This window comes from Falco cherrug, chromosome 9, assembly GCF_023634085.1.
Source record: "Falco cherrug isolate bFalChe1 chromosome 9, bFalChe1.pri, whole genome shotgun sequence".
Classification (NCBI taxonomy): Eukaryota; Metazoa; Chordata; class Aves; order Falconiformes; family Falconidae; genus Falco; species Falco cherrug.
This window is the reverse complement of record NC_073705.1, coordinates 14,062,652-14,088,379: the sequence shown is the minus strand read 5'-3', so window position 1 is coordinate 14,088,379 and position 25,728 is coordinate 14,062,652. Positions and strand designations below refer to the sequence as shown.

General features: G+C 43.0%; 1 protein-coding gene across 1 annotated transcript in view; it reads right to left on the bottom strand.

Moving 5' to 3' along the window:
- The window catches only part of PAPPA (pappalysin 1), a 184,496-nt gene that overhangs the window by 106,199 nt on the left and 52,569 nt on the right, over positions 1-25,728 (bottom strand). Inside the window, 5 exon segments of the mRNA XM_055720189.1 lie at positions 2,766-3,273; positions 8,822-8,943; positions 15,445-15,637; positions 19,661-19,954; positions 24,459-24,604. Coding sequence (XP_055576164.1) covers positions 2,766-3,273; positions 8,822-8,943; positions 15,445-15,637; positions 19,661-19,954; positions 24,459-24,604 — 1,263 coding nt within the window.

Sequence of the window (25,728 nt, the reverse complement as noted above, 5' to 3'; positions counted from 1 at the left end):
TTCTGTAAGGTCCAAGGAAAAGGTCCTGTCCCTTAGAAAAGATTGTTAGCTTCAGCTTGAGCCAAGAGCTGAGATTAAAATCCAGCTTGAGAACAGAAGGTCTGGCATAATTTTGCATTTCTTAATAGAAGGTTTCCACTGTTCTAGTTATTTACTCTCCTCTGTGGAGCACTCAGTGCTGACTAGGCAAGGGCTATCCATTAAAGGCTGTCTCTCCTCTCAGCTTAAAGAGAAGTTCCCTCTCTTTGAAGGGAAAAAGGTAGGAGAAATTAATTTTTCTTTCAGTATTGCCACACCTGGGGAAAGGGTCTTGCTCACAGATAACAGTGCAAGCAAATATTTTCTTTGGGAGAAAAAAAGACAGTGAAGATCAAGGTCAGAGGAGGCAAGAGTAAAGATATGCGACTGCCTTCAAAATAACCTTCCATAGAACACGTGTGGGGGGGGTTATTTTATTTAATATGGAAAACACACAAAAGCATAAAGGGGTAACTGGCTTGGGCTTACGGAGAGATAAAGGGGCTGCAAAGTCTGGTTGCACAGATATGCTGAATTCCAGCTGTACAGGATGAGACAAGCAGGCAGATGCGAACAGGCTGCATCTACCTCCACACAAACATACCCACGCAGGAGCACAGCCCAGCACCTCTGTCCCCGACTTCCCTGAAGCATCTTCATCCCTTCCTGCTTAGGGCGTATAAGGACAGTGGCTATTCTTTGCACAAGGTGCTAATTCATCTTGCTTTTGCCTCTACCACGTAACTGCAGCTCCATGCAGTTTCAATGAATTTGTCATGTGTCAAGGTATGGCCCAGCAGCAGCCTGGACACAGAGCGTCAGCCAACGGATCTGTGTGACCCCATCACCAGAGGGTATGGATCAATGCTGCGTACGTACGAGGATAAACAAATCATCTCACTTTTCAAAATTTCAAACACATGCGGAAGTCTTCAATCAAAACCAACTACAAGTATTTAAGACTCCTCGCCCAGTAACTAAAGGCTCCACTGTCCAAGTGTCTCATGGAAGATCACTGGCAGGATTGTCCCTGAAGTCCCTGGAAAGACACAGGTGACCTGAGGCCAGCTAGGCTACAGGGTTTGTTTGGGATCTGGCGGGGTGGCTGGCTGTGCCAGCCGCCAGGAGCATCCATTTCTGCCTCCTGGTCACAGGTAGAGCCCAGAAGACTAACAGATTTTGTGTTTTTTAGCTGGCTGTGTAACTAGGTGAGACATACAAACAGGTACAGTAACGTTACCCCTGTGATTTATTCCATGACATGCAGGAAAATCGTCATTAATCCTTGTCTACTGATTTAATTACTTTTTCACTTCTTCTAGCTGTAAGCTGGAAGTGACCCACAAAATCATAATAAAAGACAAGGGAATAGAACTCAGAATACAAGTTATGTTTTGGGCTATTGTTTTTTCTTTTTTTTTCTTTCACACTCTGTTATGAACTCGAAACTGGACCTGATTCTGTGGGAACTTGTGCTAAGGTATGCAAATATTTCAAACCAAACCAGTCCCATTTTCCAATGAGAGTGGGCCAGGTTTCAGGCAAAGATGCTTTCACAGCAAAACCTTGGGAAAATTCACCCTTTTCCATGTTTCCAATATGCCAATATTCATTTCATGCTAAGTGTTGGAATAAGGCTACAACCCAAGAAAGCACTTAAGCACATGCTTAACTTTCAGCACATGAGTAAACTCAGTGATGTCCTGGGTTTTTGCTTTTATATTCATTACTGTTAGTTACCTTGAATTTTTAAATCTGTAGGGACAATTTGCATCTTCTGAGCTGTATAATTGGGCCATGAAAGGGATGGTAGCTCATGATTACTGAATTGTTAATTAATCATTTTTATTATATTTAAACATGCTTTAGAAGACCATAATGATGTATGCTTCCTTGATATTAGCTGTACTAATTAGATCATCTTTTCTAAATTAGAGTGCAGTTTTCTTAGCAGGTTTCCTTTTATCTGGTGTTCATTTTTCAAAAGAGCTTCATGTTATTCCCACAGATGAGTGAATCTTTTCTAGGGAATCATGCTATGTAAAAGATGTTTTTCTTGCTGCTTTGGAATACCTATGGGTGGATCATGGATCTTTTGTAGGTTTTTTTAAGAATATTTCCTCAACAGTCAGGCATTCCTTGACAGATGAGCATAAGTGCACCTGGGATGAAACTCAGTCTCTACAACAAACTAGTGCATTGGCATGTTTACTATGTTAGAACAATCTCACTCCAACACAATTTGTTTCAGTGACATATGAAAGAAGGAAATGGAAGTGGTTGAAATACGTTTATATACCTGAACATACTATTTTTTTTGCACGCATTCTCGAACAATTAATTGGTGCTCCAGCACTGAGAGCCATCTATCTCCTCCATCAAAATATTACTTTCAAATTATATTTAAGGAAACGATGACCATGTTACTCCAGAGGTCCTCATTTAGGTTATCTTAAACATTTAACTTATCATAGCTTAGGGAGTTTGCATATCCTTCTGGGTTAAGGAAAGCCTGAATTTCGCATCTCTGCACAACTAGCCCTGACATTTCTCACAATCATTTGTGAAATCTCAGGCTATTTCACCTGAGTGTGATGGTCCTTGTTCCACAGGGAAACTATTAGAATATCCTCTCTTGGTGATACTTGTTACATCTATCTAGTTCAAAATACTAAAAATCAATTTTAATACTGGACATTACAGGTTATTGTTCTTCGGCTCTCTGGAAAGCGGAAAGCAGTACTTACGTGTCGACAAATCTTCTGCTGAGGTTTGAGATGACAACTGGAGATCCAGACTGGAAAGGAGGCTCCCGAACCACTTTGTACTGGATAGGTTTGCAGTCTACACACAGCATGCTGTGGGGGACAGAGCTCAGCATGGCAGCATCAATTTCCAGGTGCTCATCCAGAGTGTAGATCTGGATCCCATACACCTCCTCACCCACTTGTCCTGCATCCAGCTTTATGGTCAATGGGATATCGCAGAAGACATTCTGCGGCCCGAGAGAAATGTTCTTCCCACTGATGGTGAGCAGCTTGATGTCATTCACCGCTCCACTGGAGTCCCAGTCCGGGGAAACAAATGTCACCCAGACTGTGAGGGACTCTGGAGTCAGGGGATAACGAAACTCCAGCTGCAGGTAGCAGCCCTGAGGCTCAGGACAGGCTGGGGGCACTGTGTGTTGGTTGACTGCTGAGTTGGGACTCCAAGTTCTGACACTGGATTTACAGGGCTGCTCAACATCAGGGTGCCCTGGAAAGAAAGAAGGAAGCAAAGACAGGGAGCAAAAGAATTTAGAAAACATGGGTTATCATTAGTATCAGTCTTGAAAGACAAACTGGTGACAGAAGAGCTTATCTGTCCAGGAAACTAATTATTTACTTGAGCAGAACAGGCATGGCCAGCACAGAGAGGACAATTATAATGCCAACGTCTCCTGGCCAGGTGAGAAATGCAAAACCAGTTTAAGTGCCTAGCTGGACTGGACACCACACAACACACACTGCCAGGGCATCTGCCCTGCATTTCCTATTTCTAGTGCCTTCCCCTGTGCCAAACAATGATATTTTCTACTCCTTCCACTTGGTAATTTACCTGATAAACAGAGTCACTTTGCCTTCAGTTCACCTCAGCGCCCCTACTTATTCCCTTGCCTCTCACTCTGAAGTACAACCTTTCACTCTTTAACAAAGACAAGAAATGAGCTTTTGTTGATTCCAAGAAGCTGTTGTACTGTGCTGTTGAGGGGCGACTCCTATGCCATTTACGGGCTAATCTAGCACGCTGTGCAAAACCCTTTTTTTTGGAGGCACGTGGAGCACAGGTCTGAGCTGTAGCTTTGGGCTCGCTGTGATGAAACAACAGGCACTTGTACTTTTACGTTTCTCACCGTTGGCTATGTTCAACTACATGGGAGGTACTACTAAAAACTAATGAAAGCCACAATGCTTGCTGGGTTCCCAAATACTATGGTAACATTACAATTTGGCACAGAGTCATGGACTGCAAGATCCAGAGAGGTCAGATGGGTGGAACAGTTGGTAACAGAATCCAGTGAGAGCTATAAATTCCCTCTTCTTTCACAAATAATCACACGAAAAGGGAGCAAGCAGCCCAGGGAAAAGGCAAAGTACAGAAAAGAAGGAAGGGAAAAGTAGAGATAAAGAAAGGTAACGAGAGGAGAGAAAATGGAGAGGGCAGAGAAAAAAAAAAAAAAAAAGAGCACAGCTGTTTGCAACCAAGGAAGAAAGGAAGATAAAGTACTGGGCAAACATGAACAAACAGGACATCACTACTAATTTAAAGAGAAAAGGGCAACGTGTGAAGGTTATTCTTATTGTCTGTGATCCAATGAAGTGTTAGAAATGCGCCTCTCTTGTCAAGGGAATTCTCCTGCTCATACCAAATGAACCCAGATGCAGAATAGGTTTCCTGGTATCTCAGGCAGTCCCTCCCCGCCATCCAACGCAATCGTCCTGCAGATGCACAACTTCTAATGCTTCTCCCTCACCCGCACACATGCCATAGCCCTCCTCTCCTGCCTGCATGCCACAGAGCAGTGGGAATGCCACTAACCTCAGCATCTGGAGAGACCACGGCAGAGAGATATTTTGAAGAAAGCCAGAGTTCCATTTAACACGCTCAATTTTTTTCCCCCTGGCAAGCTCGCAAGTGCTGTGTATAATCATTTTGCAGAGCGAATACCCCCTTCAGCTCACGTTATCTCACAGCATTCGCTGCCGTCCTCATGTGCCTGGCTGGGACATACAGGAAGCTCCTGACTGCAGCCCTGAGAAGGTGGGTTTTAACCCTGGTATCTCAGAGGGCTTTGGAAAGATCTGTGAATCTTATCACTGCCATCTCACAGATAGGAAAATGGACTTGATTAATGACTCACAGCTCAGTAATGTTTTCAAAAGTGGGCTCCCCTTGAGTCCCTGCAAATTCACCTCTGCCAGTTCAAGGCTTCTGTAAGACTTAAATAGAGAATAAACCTACATGTTTTGGTAGATCAGAGTGTGAATCCTGGAGTTACATGAACTGGACCCAGCCTCCAGGGAGTTTAATGCATATCATTACCCCAAAATGTGATCTTGACTGTAGTCATTCATAGACTAAAAACCTCAACGAAACTGGGTTAAAGAGATCCTTTCTTAAATATCATCAAACACTTAGACCTGGGTAAGAAACATTAATTTAATTGTGGAAGAGGACAGAAACCTTACTCCATGTAACTCTAGATTTCTACAGATGGGTATATACTACACAAATTACAAATATTTGTATATAAAAAGGAATGGTGTAGTAGCTATTCTGCCCCTGTAAACTCAGGTTCTGAAAATCCTTAGGCTTATGAGGTCGTCAGTGAGATGGGCCACTGAACATCTCACACAACATCACTTCTTGCCTAACAGAAAATGTGAATGTGAGGCTTGTGAGGATAAGCCTAATCTCATCTCCTGGTCAGAGAACAGGAATGGCAGGCTGGGAGGGAGGCTTCCCCAAAAACATTGGCCACCACCACAGCCCGATGGGTCAACACAAGCCTTCATCACGCTGTTAAGTGAAGCGGTTGGGATGAATGCCCCTCTGTTGCCCCAGCACATGGACGGAGACTTGACACTCTTGTTTGGGGTGGCCAGCTGGGATCAGCAGCCTCTCAGGATGCAGTGACTGTCACAGCTATGAATCACTTGCCACATTTCTTAGATGGTCAAGACAGAGGAACCATCCAGTGGGACTCTAATGTCCAGCTGAGACAATTCCACTTGCAAATACAGAATGAATCGCTCTTGAGTGACATATTGGCCACTGGGAAAGGCAGCAAACTAGAGAAGCCTAAGGCAGCAAAATTTTTTATTATATTCTCACACTTCTCTTCGTCAATAGTGAGCCAGGCAGTTGGAATTGACTGATATATGCATATATTGCACAGTAAGCAAAGGTACCTACTTGGGTTTGAGCCAAAATCACCTTTCATACATAAAATACTCCTTTGACCGAGTTGTGAAGGTGATGTAAGGTTTGTTTATCTAGCTGGTGTTGCTGGTGAGAATCCAGGTAGGTTAGAGCTTTCTTGCTCTATGGTGAAGGCAAAGAGTAAATCAGAACTGCCTGATCTCCAGTGTGTTCCCACAACCACTGCCAAGCAGCAAACAACCCCTCACACAAGGGGCACAACTGGCTCTGAGAAAAAATCACAAAATATCTCAGCCCAGGGGATTGGACTCCACCATGCTGGGGCACAAGCAGGGACCCAGGAAGGGGACAGTCCCCACGGCAGAGTTTTGCAATGGGCACGGCTCACACGTGTTCCAGAGCACAGCTGGTGGCAGCTACCTGGGGCAACTGTGCAACGTTAACAATGCTGTGAGACTTCAGGAAAATGAAATCAGACCAACCAGGTTCTGAGCTGCTTCAGAGACACGTGAGAAATGTGGTTTTCTGGTAAGAAGCTGGATGAGTACTACGAAACATTTTCCATGACTGCCGTCTCAAATTTTAAAATGAGTTCATTTTGGCCATGCTTATGCCTCTTTTGTATTCACTTTCCATGAACATTCAAGCAGTTGGAGATTTACACACATGAACGCTTGCAGAAAGTGAATTTAAAGCTTGCATGCTTGAGTACTCACAGATAGACAATTAAAGAAGCCAGACAATGATCTAACTGTGCTATTTGTAACTCAGACCAAGTGCAAATAGGCAGAGATCCTGAATGTCAGGGAGTGTGGTAGTGATGACAGAAAATTACAGAGCAACAAATACCATACACTTGGTATATTTCTACCCTAAAGTGGAGACAACGCATTAACATAGTAAGAGGATAGGATTCCCAAATTTTCTTTCCAGAGCAAACGGCACAACAGCAATTGAATGAGACAGATAAGGATCAGACTGCACCCTTCATAGTTAAGAACATGCAGGCACACACTGTAAGAAGAGGAAATTAAATGCAAAATGCAGCTGAGTAATAAATCTTAGAGTAGCTTAGTTTCTCTAGGAATGATGCCGCTGGCAAGACGTGTGAGATCTAGAAGTTTTCAAATCAGAGCTCGTTGGAGAAATTTTGATGGAACAGCATATCTCAATGGAATATGTAGTTCTCTCAAAATCAAAACACTTTGCAAAATTGCGTTTATTTGGCCAAAATTTTACTCTGAAAAAGAAAGTGGGAAGAAAGTTCTAACAATATTGGAACACTGTGTTTTGACATTTTTGGACTTTGAAACACTTTTAATTCTGATATTAAACGTTGCTTTTGCCCTGTATTATATACTAAAAGGGGTTATTTTCAAATGTCATAACTTAACCAAAGTTCATGAAAGAGGAATTATATGAGCTAAACAAAACATTTTGGCAGGCCTCAAACACTTTTTGTTTTTAATTTTCCTTCATGGACAAATTCAAAAGTTTCAGGTTTTGTTCCAAATGCAACCAGGTTTCAAAGTCTTGTAATCCTTGGCTAAGTCGAAATTCCACCTTCCACCCTGCACTACTACTGCAAGCGATCCAAATTTAGCTAATCCTGTTTACTTGATAATCCAGTCACACTTGTAGCCGGAGCACTGCTTCCTCGGACAGAGCTCTTGAACAACATCCACCCAAGGGGCAGGCTCGCTCCCGCGCTGCCCAGCAGCCTTGGCCCTTGGATGTCCGTTCTGGGGGTTGAGTTGGTGTGAACCATAATCTCTGTTGGGCACCCATCGTGGGAGATGGGTGCATAGGGTAGGACGTACTCACTCACACGTCTTGTCCCATCAGGCAGCTTTCTTTTGGAAAGAGCAGATTATTATTTCAATCTGCCCACCACAAGCTTGCCACATCTGCTGACCTTAGGACTAGGGAGGGCTCCAGGGTTCCAGCACTGCATATATCACCGTATTAGCTTACAAATAATCTTCCTCGTAGAGCAACTGCCACGTGCTTTAGCTGCAGGACACAGAAGCCCTTAATGTAAGGAGGTATAGGCATAATGAGTTTGCAAAATCCAGGGACTGGCCTTTTGAGTTCACTGAGCTCATCTGTGTGTTTACAGTGAAGTCTGGGCCCAGAGTGTGCTGCTCCCAGAGGAACAGCTTGTGATGGACAGATTGAGATAATATTCTACTTGTCCCAAACCGTAATTTGTGATTACTGACCTCTGCCTGGTATAATCTTACACACTGGCTCTACCACATCCACCTACTTACATCATGGAAGGTACATATGGAGGAGGATTAATGATGGAGATCTAATGGCACTGTACAACCAGCCCTGCAGACCGTTCCCCCTCCAACATGCTCTAAGAGAAACGGTAAGAATGACACCTGAAGTAGACAGGGCTTGACGTAGACACCTGCCTTCATGCTGCAGAGTACTTGCCCAGAGGGCCATCTCCTCTCAGCCTGTCTGCTGGAGCAGCCCATTACTATTGAATGGAAGGGAAGGCAGCAGAAATCAGGCCCAAATAAAAACCAAGCAATTATTCACTTTTGGAGTTGGAGTAGAAGGAGTAAACAGCTCCCCTGAGGAATTCATCTGGCAGATGTGAATGATCAGCATTTCTTGGCACTCTGCTGCTTTCTAAAATTCAGGTTCAGCCTCTGGAATTCATTTAATTCATGGGCAGGGTCAGGACACGGGGACCAAAACACAGGTATTTCAGCCAGTGGCATTACTTCAGGGCACAGTGTACTCGATCTGCTACAAACAGGTATGATCAGTCACTCCCGGATTGTCCCACTGGTTTTGTGGCTCTTTTTTTGCTCTGGCCCATCTTGTCCCTCACCATGTCTTTGTCCCCAGCCCTGTGACTCACCTTCTGCTTCCCGTGGGCTCCAGTGCCCAGAGGGATCGCAGGGCATCGGAGAAGAGGCGCTGAAGGCGTATTGCACCAGGACTCTTCCTTCTGCACACAGATCACATGCTGATCCCACTTCTCTAGGAGGCCAGGAAAACAGGAAAACACACCAACTTAGTAACAGCTGAATGAGCTGCTTATTCAACTATATTAAAAGCAATAAGACTTTGAATTCAGTTTCACTTAACCCTCTTTTCCTAAGGCACTGACAAGAGTGTTTTCTGACGTTGACCTTCTGTAGGTTTGGGCTAACAGCCTGTGTAGACGGCATCTGTGAGTCCGCCATCCAACATGAAATGACAGGAACCTGTGAAATCACACTCAGCTATATCTTTTTTTTTTCCCTTCCTCCCCTGCACTACAACTGGATCAAACCCTGACAAAAGAAAATACGTGTTGCTTAGTGGTTAGAGCAGAAAAATTGGCCTCAGGAGATTTCAGATCTATTTTTGTTCCCACCATGGATTTATTGCTTGAACTTGTAGTATCTGTAGGCCTTGGGCTTACTGGTGATTAGAGGAGAGAGTGAAGTCCCAAGCTCTGAGAACATCAGACAGAGCTGCTCTGTGAAGCACAGCTTTGCTAAGTATGCAAGGAGCCACTTTTGGAGGTACCTCACAGCCCAGCTCACCAGCCTGGCAAAGGGGTGGGTTCTGAACATACAGAAAAGAACATGCCCTTAATCCTTTTTGCAGGGGAAACCGGATTCAACACCTGGCAGCTTTGATACCAGTGGATGGCTCTTTGAACTGGAACATCTTATGGCTCCACGTCATCAGATGGCATGACATGGCTTTCAGAACGGCACTTCACTGCCCAACACTAATGTTACTTCACCTGCACATCACTTCCAGTACCAGCTACAGTCAATAAAGTACTATGAGCAGAAGCGGTTGAACAGGAAAACCCAGTCAAACACCGATTCACAAACATTTTTGCTAATACACTCACAAGCTCTGGGTTTAAGCTGATGTAGATCTGAGTAACTCTAATATCTTCCATATCATTAAGCTGATTTATATCACCTGAGGATGCAACTCACACAGTTCAGCCCTACGTTCCTCAGGTTCATAAAATTTGGAACCATGTATGACCCATAATGTGTAGTTATTCATCCCAGTAAGTTGTTTATTATGCAGAATTCATTGTTCTGCTTCAAGGAACACTGCCCACTCAAAAGGAAAAAAATTAATTACCTTAATGATTAAAGGCACCTAGGAAAGGATGGAAGTTTTCAGCAAACAAACTGCGCGTAGCACACAGTGTACTCTCTAAGCTATCCAAGTAAGTATGGATTGAGTCATCAATTATTATAATCAGCTATGCAAATTCTAACCATCTCCCATTGTGCAATTTATTTCAGCACTGCTTTACGAAGGGCACTGTGATCCTCAGGCAGAAGTTATTCTGGATCCTCAGTGAGGACACCAGGACTGTAAATCTACTCTTGCAGCCCTCCCAGGCTGTGTGATCTCCTTTCCCATTGGTGGTACGGATGACACGCTCAGCTGCTCCACAGCTTTGCATCTCCTATTTGTTGACAGGGATCGATCTGAAAGTCAACTTTCTGTTGGATTAATTAGGCGGAAGCAGAGATTGTCAACAGGGTGGGCTTGGAATGGAACCGGTGGTAAAACTCATATCCATTTCAATATGGCCCACAGCCACCCTACAAAGAGATGGTAAATGACAGAGCTTGCAGACAGTGCAGAAAGGGATGCACCTGCTGAAAACATCTGAAGAATAAAATGTGGCAATGAGGTAGAATAAAGAAGAGGGAGGCAAAGGTGCCCTCCTCTTCCTTGCACGATCTGTAGCACCGGTAATGAACAAATTTGGGCATGTTGCGAATACCTTCTCTCCCTGTCTCACTTCACCCACCTGCACTATTGGTATGACACTGTCTCCCTGCTTCATTTCTTAGCTGTCTATTCAGCAGTGCTTTAAGTGTCTAACTCAGCTTGTCTAAATAATATATGCAAAAGTATTCAAGAATCCAGAATAAAAGGTACTGAGAAATCAAAACGTAGGATTATTATTGTGCAGTTGTTTTTCAGACGCAGCCACCAACAATCAGGATAGAAGTCCCTGCAATAGTAATCTCTCAGTTTCTCTACAAAGAGACTCCTGCATTAGCACTTGGTCCTGGATGAAGACAGGGCTTTGAAAGCCAAGTTTCCACAATTAGGACTGCTTTTTACTCAAATTAGCAGCTATACAATTTCATCACAGGCTGCCATGGTGGAAAAAACTGTAGGCTTATGGACAAACATTTCCTTTTACCAGCAAGGACTTGGAGGTAAGAGAAATCACAAGGAGCATCATGTGGGAAAGGCTATGAGCAAACTTTCTCTTTTTACTTTTCCAGTTTGGGAGCCAAACTCAACCCTGATGTAACTCCACTGGCTGAAAGGAGTTACACAGGGGATGACTCCTGGGTTAAAGTTTTTGGTCTGCAGACGCTTGCACACAAATCCTACAAACAGCCATGAATGTCAAAACTAATTATGGCATCACATTTACAGGCTTATGAAATTCTAAGCCAGATCCTTACACCTTATGCAGCCACTGACATCAAGACAAAATGAGCGTAAACTGGTTCAAAACACTATTAATTAGTTAACAATAGCATATCTGACAACTTGTACACTGGTGCACATGACTCCCCAAAGTGCAGGGTGATGGAAAATCTAGACTTCTCTGTTTTCTAATAAGCCAAATACTGGGGAAATTCCAGTTTATGAAGTTCAGAGCGCAGGAGGAATTCATTCCTACAGCATGATATTTCAGTGTAGTGGATTCAAAATCTGAAGATTACTAGTGAAAAACAGACAATTCTCTTCAGGGCCAGCACCAGTTCAGTGGGGAACTCAAACCCAGTAAAAAACTATCATTCCTTTCAGTAAAGACTGCCTGTTTTCAGACTAAATTGTATCTGCTTACTTGAAATTCAGAATTGATGCTTTCCCCCTCTAAGGCACAGAAACTTCCCAGCAAGGTTTAAGCAAGTGATTATCAAGCCCAGCCATCTAGATCTGGGACAACATACTGACCAAAATGTTTGCTTGCTAAGAATGAGATAGAATCAGATTCATGGAAATGAATGCAGTCACCTCAATGAAAACTTGGAAGACCAGATGCATTCAAACTTTTCTGTCCAAGCAGAATTTTCTGCAGAGCCCTATTACAATAACTGTTTACATCCTGCCTACGCATATCAAACAGGAGGCGCATGAATGGATGCTTAGCGACAGCAGATGAACGCATCTAATAGATGCGGTCAGGAAATGAATAGGGTTTTCTTTTTCTCCCTTGTTTTCACTTGTTTTGTTGCCTCTATTATTATTTTATTATTACATATTATTATATGCACATGTGACATTTTTCATGCTTTTATTTAATGGGAGGATGGAGAATGGTATTCCAATCCTGTGTGTAGTAGCTACAAGAAGAAATGCTGGTTCTTGATATATTTGATTGTTAGAGATGTTTAGAAGCTCAACCAGCTGGTGAAGCTTAGGGTCAAACACATGCTGGCAAATGTGCAGGTAAATGACTCTCTAGAGTCATATAGTGGACACCAGTTGAACACACTAAATAAGTAAGGATGCTATATCAGGAAGAAAAGCACAGCACTCCGCACACAGCTCCTGTGCACATCTTGCCAAGGTGTGAGGACACAGGATAGCCAACCCCAAATTTACAAAAACTATGAGTTAGCATTACTGTCTGTCCCCAAATCCATGTAATTAATGATGTAATTCCTAAAACCGAGGCCCTAAGAGAAAAGCACCTAATATGTGGCAGCTGTGACAAAGCTGCATCTAAGCAGGGAAAAGGCACATGGACTTGTACTTCCATGCTTCATGTCCCTTCAACCGCAGACCTGTCAGGATCTCACCCATACATACAGTGTTACATTTTTAAACACAAGGCTAAATTTTCCTTTCTTAACTTTCACTAAGCAGAGGTCACTGCCTATGCACAGCTCTAAAGAATAAAAGGGGCATAAAAGGAACTTGAGTTACACTGAGTGCCTACAGTAGCATTGTCATTTGGATGAGGAACGAGGTTTTGAAGGAAAAATCTTCATCTTCCCTGCTTAAAGCAGCCCTAGTGCACGGATGCTGGACCCATTTCTGCCTGAATCCAGAGTGGACATGTGCTCCAGGACCACACCTGATGTGCTACAACTGCTGATGGGGCCAGGCTGAAACAACCCCCCGAAACCCCTACAGTGTTGACGTCAGGTTTTCATTAACAACTGTTTTGCGCTGGAGATCTACTTATATTGGGCCACAATACTTGCTAATGTAGCCAGAGCCATTCAGCCTTTTAAGGCAGTTCTACACTGTCAAAACAGCATGGAAGGGGCCTCTGTGCATTAGAAACCAGGCCCAAGGCACTCAGCAGTTGAGTATCAGTCTTCTGTTTTTTACATGAATAGTCCCATTGAAGTGAATGAGTTTATTCATTCAAGTGAGGCAAGTAAAATTTGGGCCATGGTGTGCACTTTGTGTAAAAATATCTGCAAAGATTTACAGTATTCCCACACACAGATAAGATTATACTCGGCCAATTTTACCGCCTACTTGTCTTGCACAGTGACCCAATTTTACAAATTGATATAGGCATGCAGCTCTAACCGAGCAGTGCTGGGCACATCGGTGCTGGAAGTTCAGCACATGAGCTTTTCCAGTATTAGTCACTATAATACTACTATCATCCTTGTTTTCATTAATATATCAGAAATGTGGGCATGTTTTAGACAGGATCACTTATCTCTCTCAGTAACATTTTCACATGGTCACAGCAACATTTCTGTATCTATTAGCACTGGGAATCTCATTTTAACAAGGAGTTGGACTCAAAGTACTTGGGGCTGTCTCTTTAAATCTCTTCAGTAATACTGAGTACACAGATTTGAAAACCCAAAGGACTTCTTTTTCCTAGAAAATTGCTATTTATTTAACATATGATAACTCTGTTATGAAATTGTAGATTTACCACGCTATCCACTGTATGTTATTTAAGAAGCAACTAACTAGAGGTTATTAAGAACATATTGATTGAGTTATAAGAAATATGTAATAAAGACATATTTGGTTACATAACAATTAGTGCTGTATAAATGTGTTTTAAGAGGCAGATGGTATTTATTTAACACATAATAAGTATCTCCTGAATTCTAAATTAAATTGGAGAAACTTAATTTACCTAAAAATGATTATGGGCTAAAAAATCCTGAATTAATTTTCAGAACTTCACGTAAATCCTTTTCACACACAGGGAATAAAAGGATTCAGTTACAAAATTGTAATTAAAGCAAACACTTTTCAGAGCACGAGACCCCTCTTTATCAACTCCCAATATGATTTGATTGCCCTCCTCATATTAATTTGCAATAAAGGTGGAAAATCTCATCTGGGCAGAAAATACCAGCTATCTGTCTCTTCAGATAAAGTGCAGGCTGGCCACTGAAATGGCCATTGTGCACTAGCAGTGCTGGAAGGAGTTTCACCCCTCATGGAGGCAGTGGCTTTCAAGGTGCTCTCGCTGAACAAAGCAGCAGTGCTGAGACAGCTCTTTGGGTGCTAATATGCTTGTAAATTCAGCCTCCTGCGATACGTACTGCTACAGTCCTGAAGGACACTCGAAGTTTGTTCCCTATAAAATAACAAAGCAAAAACTGGAGAAGAGATGCAAATAGGGAAGGTGAGTTAATGGTACTGTGAGAATCAACCATTTAGGAAGTTCTGTGCTAGGACTCCCATAGCTCCTGCGGCTCATCCAAGAGCTGCATCAGACTATTTAGATGAAGTACCCAGTTGCTCAGGTCATGCTGGGGTAGAGCTGCACCGGCTATGAACTGCAAGGCGGTGTGACTCCCGTCCCGAGCCCTGCACTCAGTTCATCTGTCGTTACGGGTACCACATCACTGCGTGCCTGTCAGACACAAACACACACACACACTCTGACCTACATGCTCTACACAGGGTGCAGTAAGATGACGCTCACATGATATTCAGGGGTTTAGGTCCTTGGCTCTGTCTTGCTCAATTCCCATCTCAGACCTGCAGCTCAAGGAAGGAGGCAGCATTTGTTCCTCTCCCCGGCCCTGCCACCTCCTTGCCCTGGGAGTCTCCATTGCCCATCAGCTCAGTGTTGTCACGGGAGTAGAAACAAGATTCACTTTGTCCTTGCAAAGGAAACATGCAAAAGGAGGAGGGGGGAATGTGCCAGCAGAACTGAAGCCCACAGGTATTTGTGAGCAGCAATAACAGCAGGAATCACAGGGCCAGAATTGTTGATTGAAAATTACTCCCATAACATATGGAAAAAGATTTGCCCTTTACATGGCAAATCAATGGCCCTCAGCTGAGTGCTACAGGCTGAGAAAGGAAGAGCAGAAAACAGATCAATAACCTCCTCAGTATGAACCAATTTAGAAAAGAGCCTTAATCCAGACCGAGCACAGCACATGATAAAGCTGCGCTCCGCGAGTGGGGCCCCAGGCTGTCCCCCTATTTCTCCCCTCTCCATTCAGTTCAGTGCAGGAGTACAGAGCAGCGCGTGATCACCTTTCAAAGAAGTGGCCATCAATGGGTGGAAACCACTCCAGCGTGACAGAGGTGGAGGTCCGAGACACGATCTGGGGGGCAATTGCAATAGGAGCTGGTTTCTTTGCGGGCTGCCAGCTCTGATAGACGAGGTCCAAGTAGCAGTGCATCCTGGCCACTTGGTTGGGTGTGAAGGAGTCCGTGCAGTCATCGTCTGAAATTACAACAGAAACCACATCAACCACGTGGGAGATCAGGCAGGAGCAAGAGAATTACAACCCGGTGAACAGCAGCTCCTTGCAAGGGCTGGGCTGGGTTCTCGCAGCACTCGGAAGTTAATAACCTGTGAACAAATTAGTGCCATCATCACTCGTGGAGGCAGGTGAAAGGAAACAAACGTTAAAAAGGAATAAATAAATAAATAAACCTTCCCTCCCTCTTGTCCGGGATATATATGAAGCACCTAGAGATCATCCCTAGGTGAGACAGAGACACATGGAGGCGAAGAAGCAGAAAGCCCCAGTGCAGCACCTTCTGGTCACAGTTGGGGCTACCAGTGGACCTCTGGGCTTAAAAGAATTTAATGTCTAAAAGATTATCTCTGAGAGAGGATAAAAGGGCAAAGAACAGCTAGCATTAGCATAAAGGATTGCCTGAAATTCATGCAAACTGTGTGCAATAGAGTTTGACAGATTCCTTAGATTAAAAGGACACAGAATTTTAAAAATACATAATTTTTTAAAGTCCTTAAATTTTCTGATGAACAAATAAAAATGCTCTGAAAGATCAATTTAAAAAATAATTACTTTAAAATGTAAATTTTTGGTGCAATAAACCAACTTTATTTCTATTTTAAATCTCCCCCTTTCTGAACTTTTCATAAATGTTTTTGATGTTTCAAATTTGTTTTTCATTCAAAATGGAGAAATAATTTTGCTGGATAATTTCCCATAAATATCCATTTCTCATTTCATCTGTTTCTCCCAAACATGATTTGGCAACAAGAACACATCTAGTGTCCTCTGAACACAAGTAGAAAATTACTATTTCTCTATTGTGCAGATCACAGAAGGAATAAATATGTTGTGCAAAGTCACCCAGAAACACTGTGCTGAATAACACAATGCTAGCTCTTTAACCAGTTTTCTGGTACTCTTCCCATCAGATGGAAAGCTCTCAAAAACACGGAGCGTTGTTTCCCCTGTGCCGGCAGAGTTCCTAGCCCAGTAAAGCTCAGTCCCAGATGGGACCTCTGCACGCTGCTGTGATACGAAAAACAATGACAGTTTTGCACAGGTCAAGTAACACACTTTTCTGGGAAGATGCAGGTCACAAAGGCTTTTCAGAGAGTTGCTTGCATGCGTGTAAGTTGGCAGTTCAATATTGTAATAGTGTTACTAGATGCTCAGATGTCTTCAAGTCCATGCCCTGTGGAACTCAAGGGGAACAAAAAAATATGAATTTGTTCCAAAGAGAAGTGTGACTTTGCTGGCTAATTTAAAACCTTACCACATCTTCCCAGAGATGCAAGCAAAAGGAGACAGCTCCAGTCGGGATCCTGCTCAGACTACAGCCCTGAATGCAGCCCTACCACAGCGAGGACACGTCAGTTCACATGTTCTCCCGTGTCTCTCCTAATTCCACTGAGCAGCGAACCTCCTTTCATCAAACACGCACAGCAGATAGACAGACACCAGCAGCTTGAAAATATCTACAAATCCCTGTGGGTATGCAAAAAGCTGCTTTAATATGACATCTCTGGATTTCCTCAATAATTATCGATGGTCTATCCCTAAGCATGCTGTACAAGCCATAAATATTCTTCACGGAAGCACAGAAGGAGACAAAGGCCCTTAATAGCCATCATAAAGGAACAATAAAATATATATAGGACAAAGCAGTGAGACAATGGCACAGGAGAAAGATGACCTGCATTCTCAATCTGTTTGAACATCAGCACAGGCTGTGTCCTGGGGGAGGGGAAGGGAGGGGAGGCAAGGGGGAAAGGGATCTCACTTGATCACTTGATTTCAAAAAAGTTTCAAGATCCTCAGATGAAGCAGTAACTTGAAAATTCAAGAGATGTTGCTGGGATGATTATTCCAACAGAATTCAGAGGCAGAACTACTGCTGATTTCATGAAGAGTCATCTAAACAACTAACTTATCTTTTTATTTGGGAACACCATGGCTATTTGGACTTGTAAAAATAATTTACAAGTCCAGTTTCTCACACTCCTTGATCTTCTGGACATCGTAACTTGTGATTTCAGGGAAAGAACAGTTACTCCTTAAGTCAGTGCTTTGCTGCAGAGCTGGGGGTAACTGGACAGATGGATGTTAGAGACAGACAGATAAACACAACACAACCAAGCTGTATACAAGCAGCAAAACAGAAAGGAAAGAAAGGCAATGTCTACAGCTGTATGACCTCAACCTAGTCGTTTCAAAGGTATTTCTATAGCAATTTGATATCCTGCTATATTTTTATTCCACTGGCAACAACAGAAAAGCAAACAGATTCATGCATGAGCTCTAGAGATACCCATCATGTCGCTTCGCTTCATTTTTCAAGAAAAAAAAAAAAAAAAAAAAGGTTTCTGCTCGGAACACCAGCAGGTAGGTAGCTCCCCAGAGCAGATAGGTATCTCTGTGGTCTGCCTCTCTCTTTAAGATCTCGAGAGAGTTGGCAAGGCAAGGTCTGGCTGGAAGAAAAGACCTCAGCATTCGGAAATAAGCATGCTCCACCTCTCATCACACAGACATGAGCAGATTTGGTGGAGGGATATTGTCATCTGGACTGGCACTGACTTATCCATGTGATGTTACCAGGAGGCTGTATCAGGCAGTAAGACTCTGCCCTACCGCATGCACAGAAGTGCACAACATGCTGAGGAACTGACTCAGTGTGTGTATGCTTGTCCCTGAAAACACCCTCTAAACAAATAGAAAAATAAAGAGAAAACTAAGCATCACTTTTAGCTAGTGCCATGAAGGGCATAAAAGCATTTCTGTTATAAATCATTTCAATCTGTGCCCCAGATGGCATTAAACACTTTGCTTCTCTACAGTTTTATTACAGAATAAGCACTCCTATGACCTTTTGAGTGGGCAATCTGTGTTTTCGCCTGGAGTATAAAGGTGCCCTTCAGTGGCTAGAAGTGTATTGGTCACCTTTAAAATGTTGTTGATGCTGTCAGCTCAGTGTCACAGACCTTCATCAGGGCTAGATGTGACCCAAAATAAGGGGAAATATGACCCAAGGTATTCCCTGTTCTTTCTGGGAAATAACAGAGAATCCTTCAACTCCCCTTGAGCTTCCAGGGGTGCAGCAAGGACCCTACCCCACCCCCATCTGACAGGCAAGGGTCACAGGAGCTCATGCCCTCTTTGCATTATGCTAGACTGAGGCTGAATGCCATGAACCAGCACCCCTGAACAACACAGTTGTGCCTACAGAAGTCTGCAGAGTTAAAACTACAAGATAAGGCTTTTGCTTAAGCAGCTTGTTCCTCTTGGAGGGGTGATTTTATGGCACTGATATGGAGCCTTTAGTTCTTTAGCCTATAGTCCCAGCACAAATCAGCACAGCACACTGGTAGTCTTTGACCAGAAAAGCAATCCTGATCCAGGTACTATACTAGTATTCACACTCTAATGATGAAAAACAAATGTGAGTGATTTTAGCTGAACCACAGCAGCTCCAAATCAAACAATAAACATGGTATTTGAACAGACACCCGGAGGGATGAGCAGTGTCTCATTAGATGTCTACCTAGCACAGGTGTATCCTACAGCCTTGGTAGTACCAATAATCATCTGACATTCAATATCTCCTTGGGAGAAGGTAAACAATCTCTGAATTTGGGTTTTCAAAGAAGACCTCATAGATCAGGCATCCAGATCCCAGGGAAAAAGGGTGTCAAATTTTCTGTAGAGCCTTTAGAAGCTCTTTTCTTAATGTTTATTTCGTTACCTCCTTCCCCCAAACCTTCTGCCTGGTCTTCCCATGAAACTATGTAAAGTTGGGGAAGCTGGGTAAACATAACAGGATAAGTGGAAGAGGTTCCTGAGGCCATCAGGTTTGTTCCCTCATCAAGCCTGATCCTAGACCAATGGACACACATGTCAGCATAAAGCCCTGCATGAGATGGACTGTAGGAATCAGAGTTAGTAGTGCTATTCCTTGTTCTTGCCCAACCACAGACCCCACCAGCAAACCAAGGAAACCCAAGTACCTGCGTAGCTCATGAAGTTACTGAATGGTGTGTTTAGGAAACTGTGAAAACCGCACGTGTCATTGCCAGGTCCAGGATCTCCACAGAGCTTGTGCTTAGGAGCAGGGTTGGTGTCACTGCAGAGGTCCCCGGTCTCAAAGGAGGGCTCCGTTTCCATGCACGGGTCGCTGCAGGAGAGGATCTCTGAGATTCCCCGGAAGACGTGATAGAGCCCCAGGCTGTGCCCAATCTCATGGATCATTGTGTGTGTGTGGCCAGGGATGCCATAGAAGGAAGGATTCAGCACAATGCCACCTGTGAGGGGAAAACAGAATAGCTTCTATGTTTGCCTTGTCTTCCTTGGAGGAGCAAGAGAAAGGGAAAGGAAGGCAATCCAAAGAGCAGATCCACTGGCAGTTCATCGGATTCTCTATAGCATAGACTGCTTTTTGCACCATCAGGCACATTGCTGGCTCAGAGAAACTGCACAGCAAGGTTTCATCTCACCTTTCATCTGGGGCTGTAAGGATGAGGAATCGTGGGACAAAGCCCAACACCTTAAACCAAAAACCAGTGACAGTCAGTCTTTCAACTGAATATGTTCAGTTTTCCTTGTTTGTTAACTTAGAGAAAAATCCTACCTGCAATTACTTCATGCTAAGCGATTTCAAATAATTTAATGTGCTTAAAGAGAGTGATTCTGCCTAGATGAGTGTAAGCAATGTATCTGATACCAAGAGTCAAACAAAACATACCTGGAGCACTCTCTGTATTCCACAGGGTAAAGTCATAAGAGAAGCCTCTTAATTTCTGAAACACCCTAAAAACTGCAGTAGGTTGCACCAGTAATTGCAAACTAATAGCTGGACAAAGAAATCAGAATACATCCAAGGCTGGAACAGTTTTTGCAGGGTGTGCTCTGATCATACAGACAGCTTTGAAGAAACTGTCAGAAACACACTCTGTTCATATACCCAGACAAGCCTAGTTTGATCTGAACTGCACAGTCCACTAATGAATATGCATAAGTCTAATGTGTCAAAAAATATGAAATCCTGGAATGTGATAGTTCTAAAAGAACTGCATGGTTGTTAAATGTGCTCAAAGAAAACTAATGGTGATTTTTTTTGTTGTATGAATTACAGAATGTGTAGATAAGCAAATAGTAAATTAGTGAGGCTTTACAGTATATTGAATTAATCATAAGAATTATATTTTTAGCTCAGTTAGATGTACCTTTGGATTTATGATATGTTTCATATCATCTTTATTTAGCTTGTTGATCTCAACTTTTCCAAGCCTTTTATTTAAAACTGTTTGTGAGACTGCTTTGTAAAAAAGATACCGTGGAAAAATAAATCTCAGATATGGTACACCAATAATTTAGTGACGATGAGGAGAAAAATGTTTCGGCAGGAGGAATTTTATCAGTGACTATCAGTAGTGCAGGGAAGATGAGATCATCAGATTCTGACACACTGTGGACTCTTTCTTCTCATCTGCCTGGAGACTTGGTTGCAATAACCCGGGAATTAGTGAAAAATAAGACTGAAAAGATCTTAAGTCATCTAAATTTCACTCTCAAACAATATAAGACCAATTAGGTCTATACAATCCCTCACACGTATTTGCCTAACATCTCTTCCTTTACATCCCCTGATGACATGACTGCCCCAGCAATCAATTTCAGCACTCAGTATCCTTACAGCTGCAAGGATTTAACTCACATCTGATCTGACCTGATTTTTTTGGCAATTTAAGTTCACGACTTCAGTCCTGCCTCACACGGATAGGAAGAGCAGAAGATGCTCCTCCGCTTTCATCAGCTTTTATTAGATTGTCATCATCCCCACTTCAGGATCTTTTCCTTCAGCCTGAATAACTGGAATCCATTCAACCTTTCCTTCTAGTGCAATCCTTCTTCTGGAGCTCCCTGGCTGTCCTTCCCCTTTGGTTTTCCCCGTTGTCTCACGTCTTCCTCCAAACACATTGTCCAAACACAATACAGTATTCCAGCTGAAATCTTATCAATGCTGAAGAGAGAGGAAGGACCACTTTGGATGTCCTGCACGGACACATGGATAAAGATCAATAGAGAAAAGATTTTCCCTTTGTGCATGGGGCATGTGTGACAACACACAACACAGTGAAGAAAAGTCACACAGGCATGTGTACATACATACATAGTATTAAAAAAAAAGGACTAAAAATCTAAATACAAACACAAAAGAATGAATAAAATCAATTGCACTGCAACACCCTGCCTATTACACCACATGTAGCATCTGCACATCCTTTTCACAGCACTAAACTGTTCCTTACACTAGTTCTCCACAATCCCAATTAATTGCATACAGACCCACCAGTACACAGCCACTGCGGCCCCTATGTTCCCTCTATCCCTCTCTCCGCCTTTATACAATACGTGCTCTGATTCCTCTGGTGCTTGGGCTCTACTCAGGTGGAGCCATTTACATGCAGAGAGTACCCTGGTATGTTTTGTGGGGGTTGTTTTCCCAAAAATAATTCCAGAGTTTGTTTTCCGATGGCAAGAGTACTGGTGGAATTCCTCAGCAGGATGTGCCTTCAAAATACAGGCTGGGTAAATGGTTCTGGCACTGGACAGCCCTGAGGCAGCTGGAGAGGGAGATTTTATTTTTGCCTTTGTTGAAAATTTATATTTTTCACAGCTGTCAAGAATCTAAATCAATTGCAGTTTTACAGAAAAGATAAACTCCCTCACGCAGACAATCTCTATCCCAGCCTTTAGATCTGCACCACAGGACATATTTCATATTTTTTATTAAGTACATATTGGATTTATAGAAGAGAGTAAAAAAGATTAAAGATGAATTCTTACAGACCAAGCACAGGTCTGGGAGGGCTATTATGACAGGAAATTATGACCATTATTTATTTATTTTTACTTTTTGCACTGCAAGTCAACTTTAAACTGTTGGCTAACATCTTTTTTTCTCGTGAGATCTTTTTTTGGTCAATGAATTCTGTCAATACACTGTAGGAGCTGAATTTAAATTGTTTTGCTCAGGCATGATGTTGACAATTAGCTTAACGAAGTGACAGAAGAACTCCTCAGGACTTTGGGCGAGCCCCAGCCTTCTTGCAGAAGGTTCTTCTTGGCACTCTGGAGCTCTCTCCTTGTTCTCTGCTCCCTCCCATGGCAACACCAAGGGAAGCTGTGAAAATACTCATTTAGGGAAGGATCAGCTCTACTGCAGCTTTATTTCACTCCAGCAGTGGCATTAGGGCTAATGTTTCCCACCAGCGAGCTATACTGTTGCACAATCAGAAGCAAACGGTTACTGTGGGGTTAGTGCTGGAGCTCTGGTACTACAAAGTGAGAGGAATCACATTGGCATGGGTGCTGGCTGAGGATGGGATTGATATCTAGCTTTGGTTTTACCAGAAGATGTGCCATGGTGGATGCTCGCTGGCAGGCATTCACAGCATCTTCTGGTTTGGGTGCTCCCAGCAGGAGCCCGCGGACATGGAGCTGGAGGCAAGTCAGAGTGGAAGTGGCTTCACTTCCAGCCTAGCTTGGCAGGAGACTGGATGTGTGTCACTGCTGGTCCTTGGGAAGGGAAGTTTGCTCACACTTCTTCCAGAGCAGCTGCAGAGCTGGATGTTGTAATAAAACTTCTACTAAAGTAGGGCAGCCAGTTCCAGCTGCTTAGTTTGACCACAGAGCCTCTCTCAGCTACGGAGACAGGTGACTATAAAGAGATGTTAACATCTATGTTTTGAGGTAATGTATTTTTGAACATGGAAAAGCCTCCCTTACTGATGGCTCAAGCTGTAGCTCAGCTCTCATAGTACACTTCAGAATAATAAACACCATATTTTGCTCTCCTCATCTAGGTTTACATTTGCCACAACTTTTTTGTTCTGCTCAATATGGGGCTGGGTAATATAAAACCTAGCTGAAACAGTCTTTCACAAAGACTGAACTTGGCTGAAACTGGATTTCACTTCCAGCCTAGGAAGGCCTGGACAAGCTGGAGAAATATCTGGAAAACTTGTGAGAATCCCTGCTCTTGTAAGATGACCTGATCAGGTTTGCAGCCCGCGGGAGGTTTGTGCAGTTAGGAGTACACACAGACTCAGTGGGTGCCTTCTGAACCTTTTGAGGTTCATCTGACATTTCACAAGGAACACAGGTCCGGTGGCACGGCAGGTGTCAGGGCAATGAGTCATTTGGGAGTTTGCACAGCTTTGTCTGGATCCCTGCGTTCCAGCAGCCATACTCAGCAGCCTAGTTATGAAACATGCAGGGCAATCTGCAGGGTAGTGAACTCTTTCCAGTTCCACTCAAATGAACATTAGAAATACAATCTCTCAGCGGTTTGCTCTTTTGCACATTGGTAGAGAAAAACAGCAACAATTTTAACTGAAGTCTGTAAGGAAAACTAATTGAACACTTACTAAGTAATGTACTAAGGATTAGAACCTAACAGGCTAAGGTTAAAAATTCACTTCTGTCTAGCATCCCTGCACCTATCCCCCAATCTTCTTTGCAAAGTGCTCCCATGGAGTGAATGCCCTGTAAAGTAGCTTCACTTAAAAGGTGAAATTCTTTCAGCTTGACATCATCTACAAATACCATAATATGCTTTGGGTTTATAACCTAATATTTTCCTGGTTGTGAGCCAGTATCTGCGAATCGTGAAATACTTTTTTTCCCCTGACTATATATTAGAAGAATGATAAGAAATCAGAACAGAGCTTAACGCATATTTATCTTTCCTTCTTCACGCCTCAAAAGAAAGCTTTACAAAGAAGAAACGTCTCTATTGCTCACCTAGATGCATCAAGGCTTCCTTGTCCCAGGGCCAAGTTGCCACTCCAGCCAGCTCTTCCTCGGAGGAATTGGCAAAGAAGATGTTGAGGTGTGTGGATCCATCCAGCTTGAGTATGTTCTTCAGTTCATTGACATCTAAGTATGCTCTGTAGAAAAAGAAAAGCATTTTTTCCAAAAGGTGACAGAAAAAGCAACAAAGTATTGAAGAAGTGCTGCAATCCAGGAAAAGATCTTATAATATCCTGCGTATCAGTCACCTGAAATATTTTAATAACGCACTCCCAAACTTCAATTACATCACATTCACAGAGTGAATCTCATCTAAGGACTTGAGGCCATTGATTAACTAAGGCCACAAAATCCAAGCTAAATACATAAAGCTGTCCACATTCCTAAGGTAAGTACAGGAATCTATTTATTATGAATGTAATTAAGCATGTATTATGGTCAGTAAATCTTTTTATATCAGCCGTTATCTTACACATTTCCTCTAAGCTGTTTATTATTGTTACCTCTAATTTTCCTTCACAATAACAAGTTTCACATCTTCAGGCTGGCGCAACATCTAACATCTAACACCAGCTCACCAAGTTACTCCTTTAGCAGCGGTGGCAGTATTGTGCCAAGATGCCCACGATCCGACCCTGACATAGGGTGGGCGTTTGGGAATTGCTATTTTCAGCAAGCAAAGTTGTGCCAAGAGGTCCCCTTGCAAGAGATCTCTGCAGGAGTGGTACCATATCATGACATAAATTCCTAAGGCTCCTTAGGTCACCCCCTCAGGTGAGCAGCATTTCTTCTTAGCTTTTGGGATGTCTGGAGATTACAGAGCAACCTGCTTGCAGGCAAGCAAAGCCAATCCCTTAAGCTTGCTGGCCATTGGAAGTACTTTTTCCAGTCCTTTAAAGAAGCAGGCTTTGTCAATACTGGAATACGGGAGCTACCTGCTGAAGTGCGTACCATGCTGTCACATTGCTTTCAGTGGCACTGTGATGTTCTAACTCAGAGCAAAGCTGGAGAAAGTGAAGCATAAGAGTAAACCCGTTGGTTCGCTGTTTCTAGCTCAAATTGTCTTTCGATATCAAGTGTTGTACTAAAACCAAATCTAAAACACGGCAAAGTTCTACTACCTTCACTTGACAGGTGGAAACAACAGAGAGTTGACTCTGAGTCAAGCATGGTTGAGTAGCTTGTAAGGAAAGGACGCCATGATGGTCTTGAGCAGATTGAGTCCTGCTTCCTAAAGTCCCCCTTTTCCTTATGTGTATGG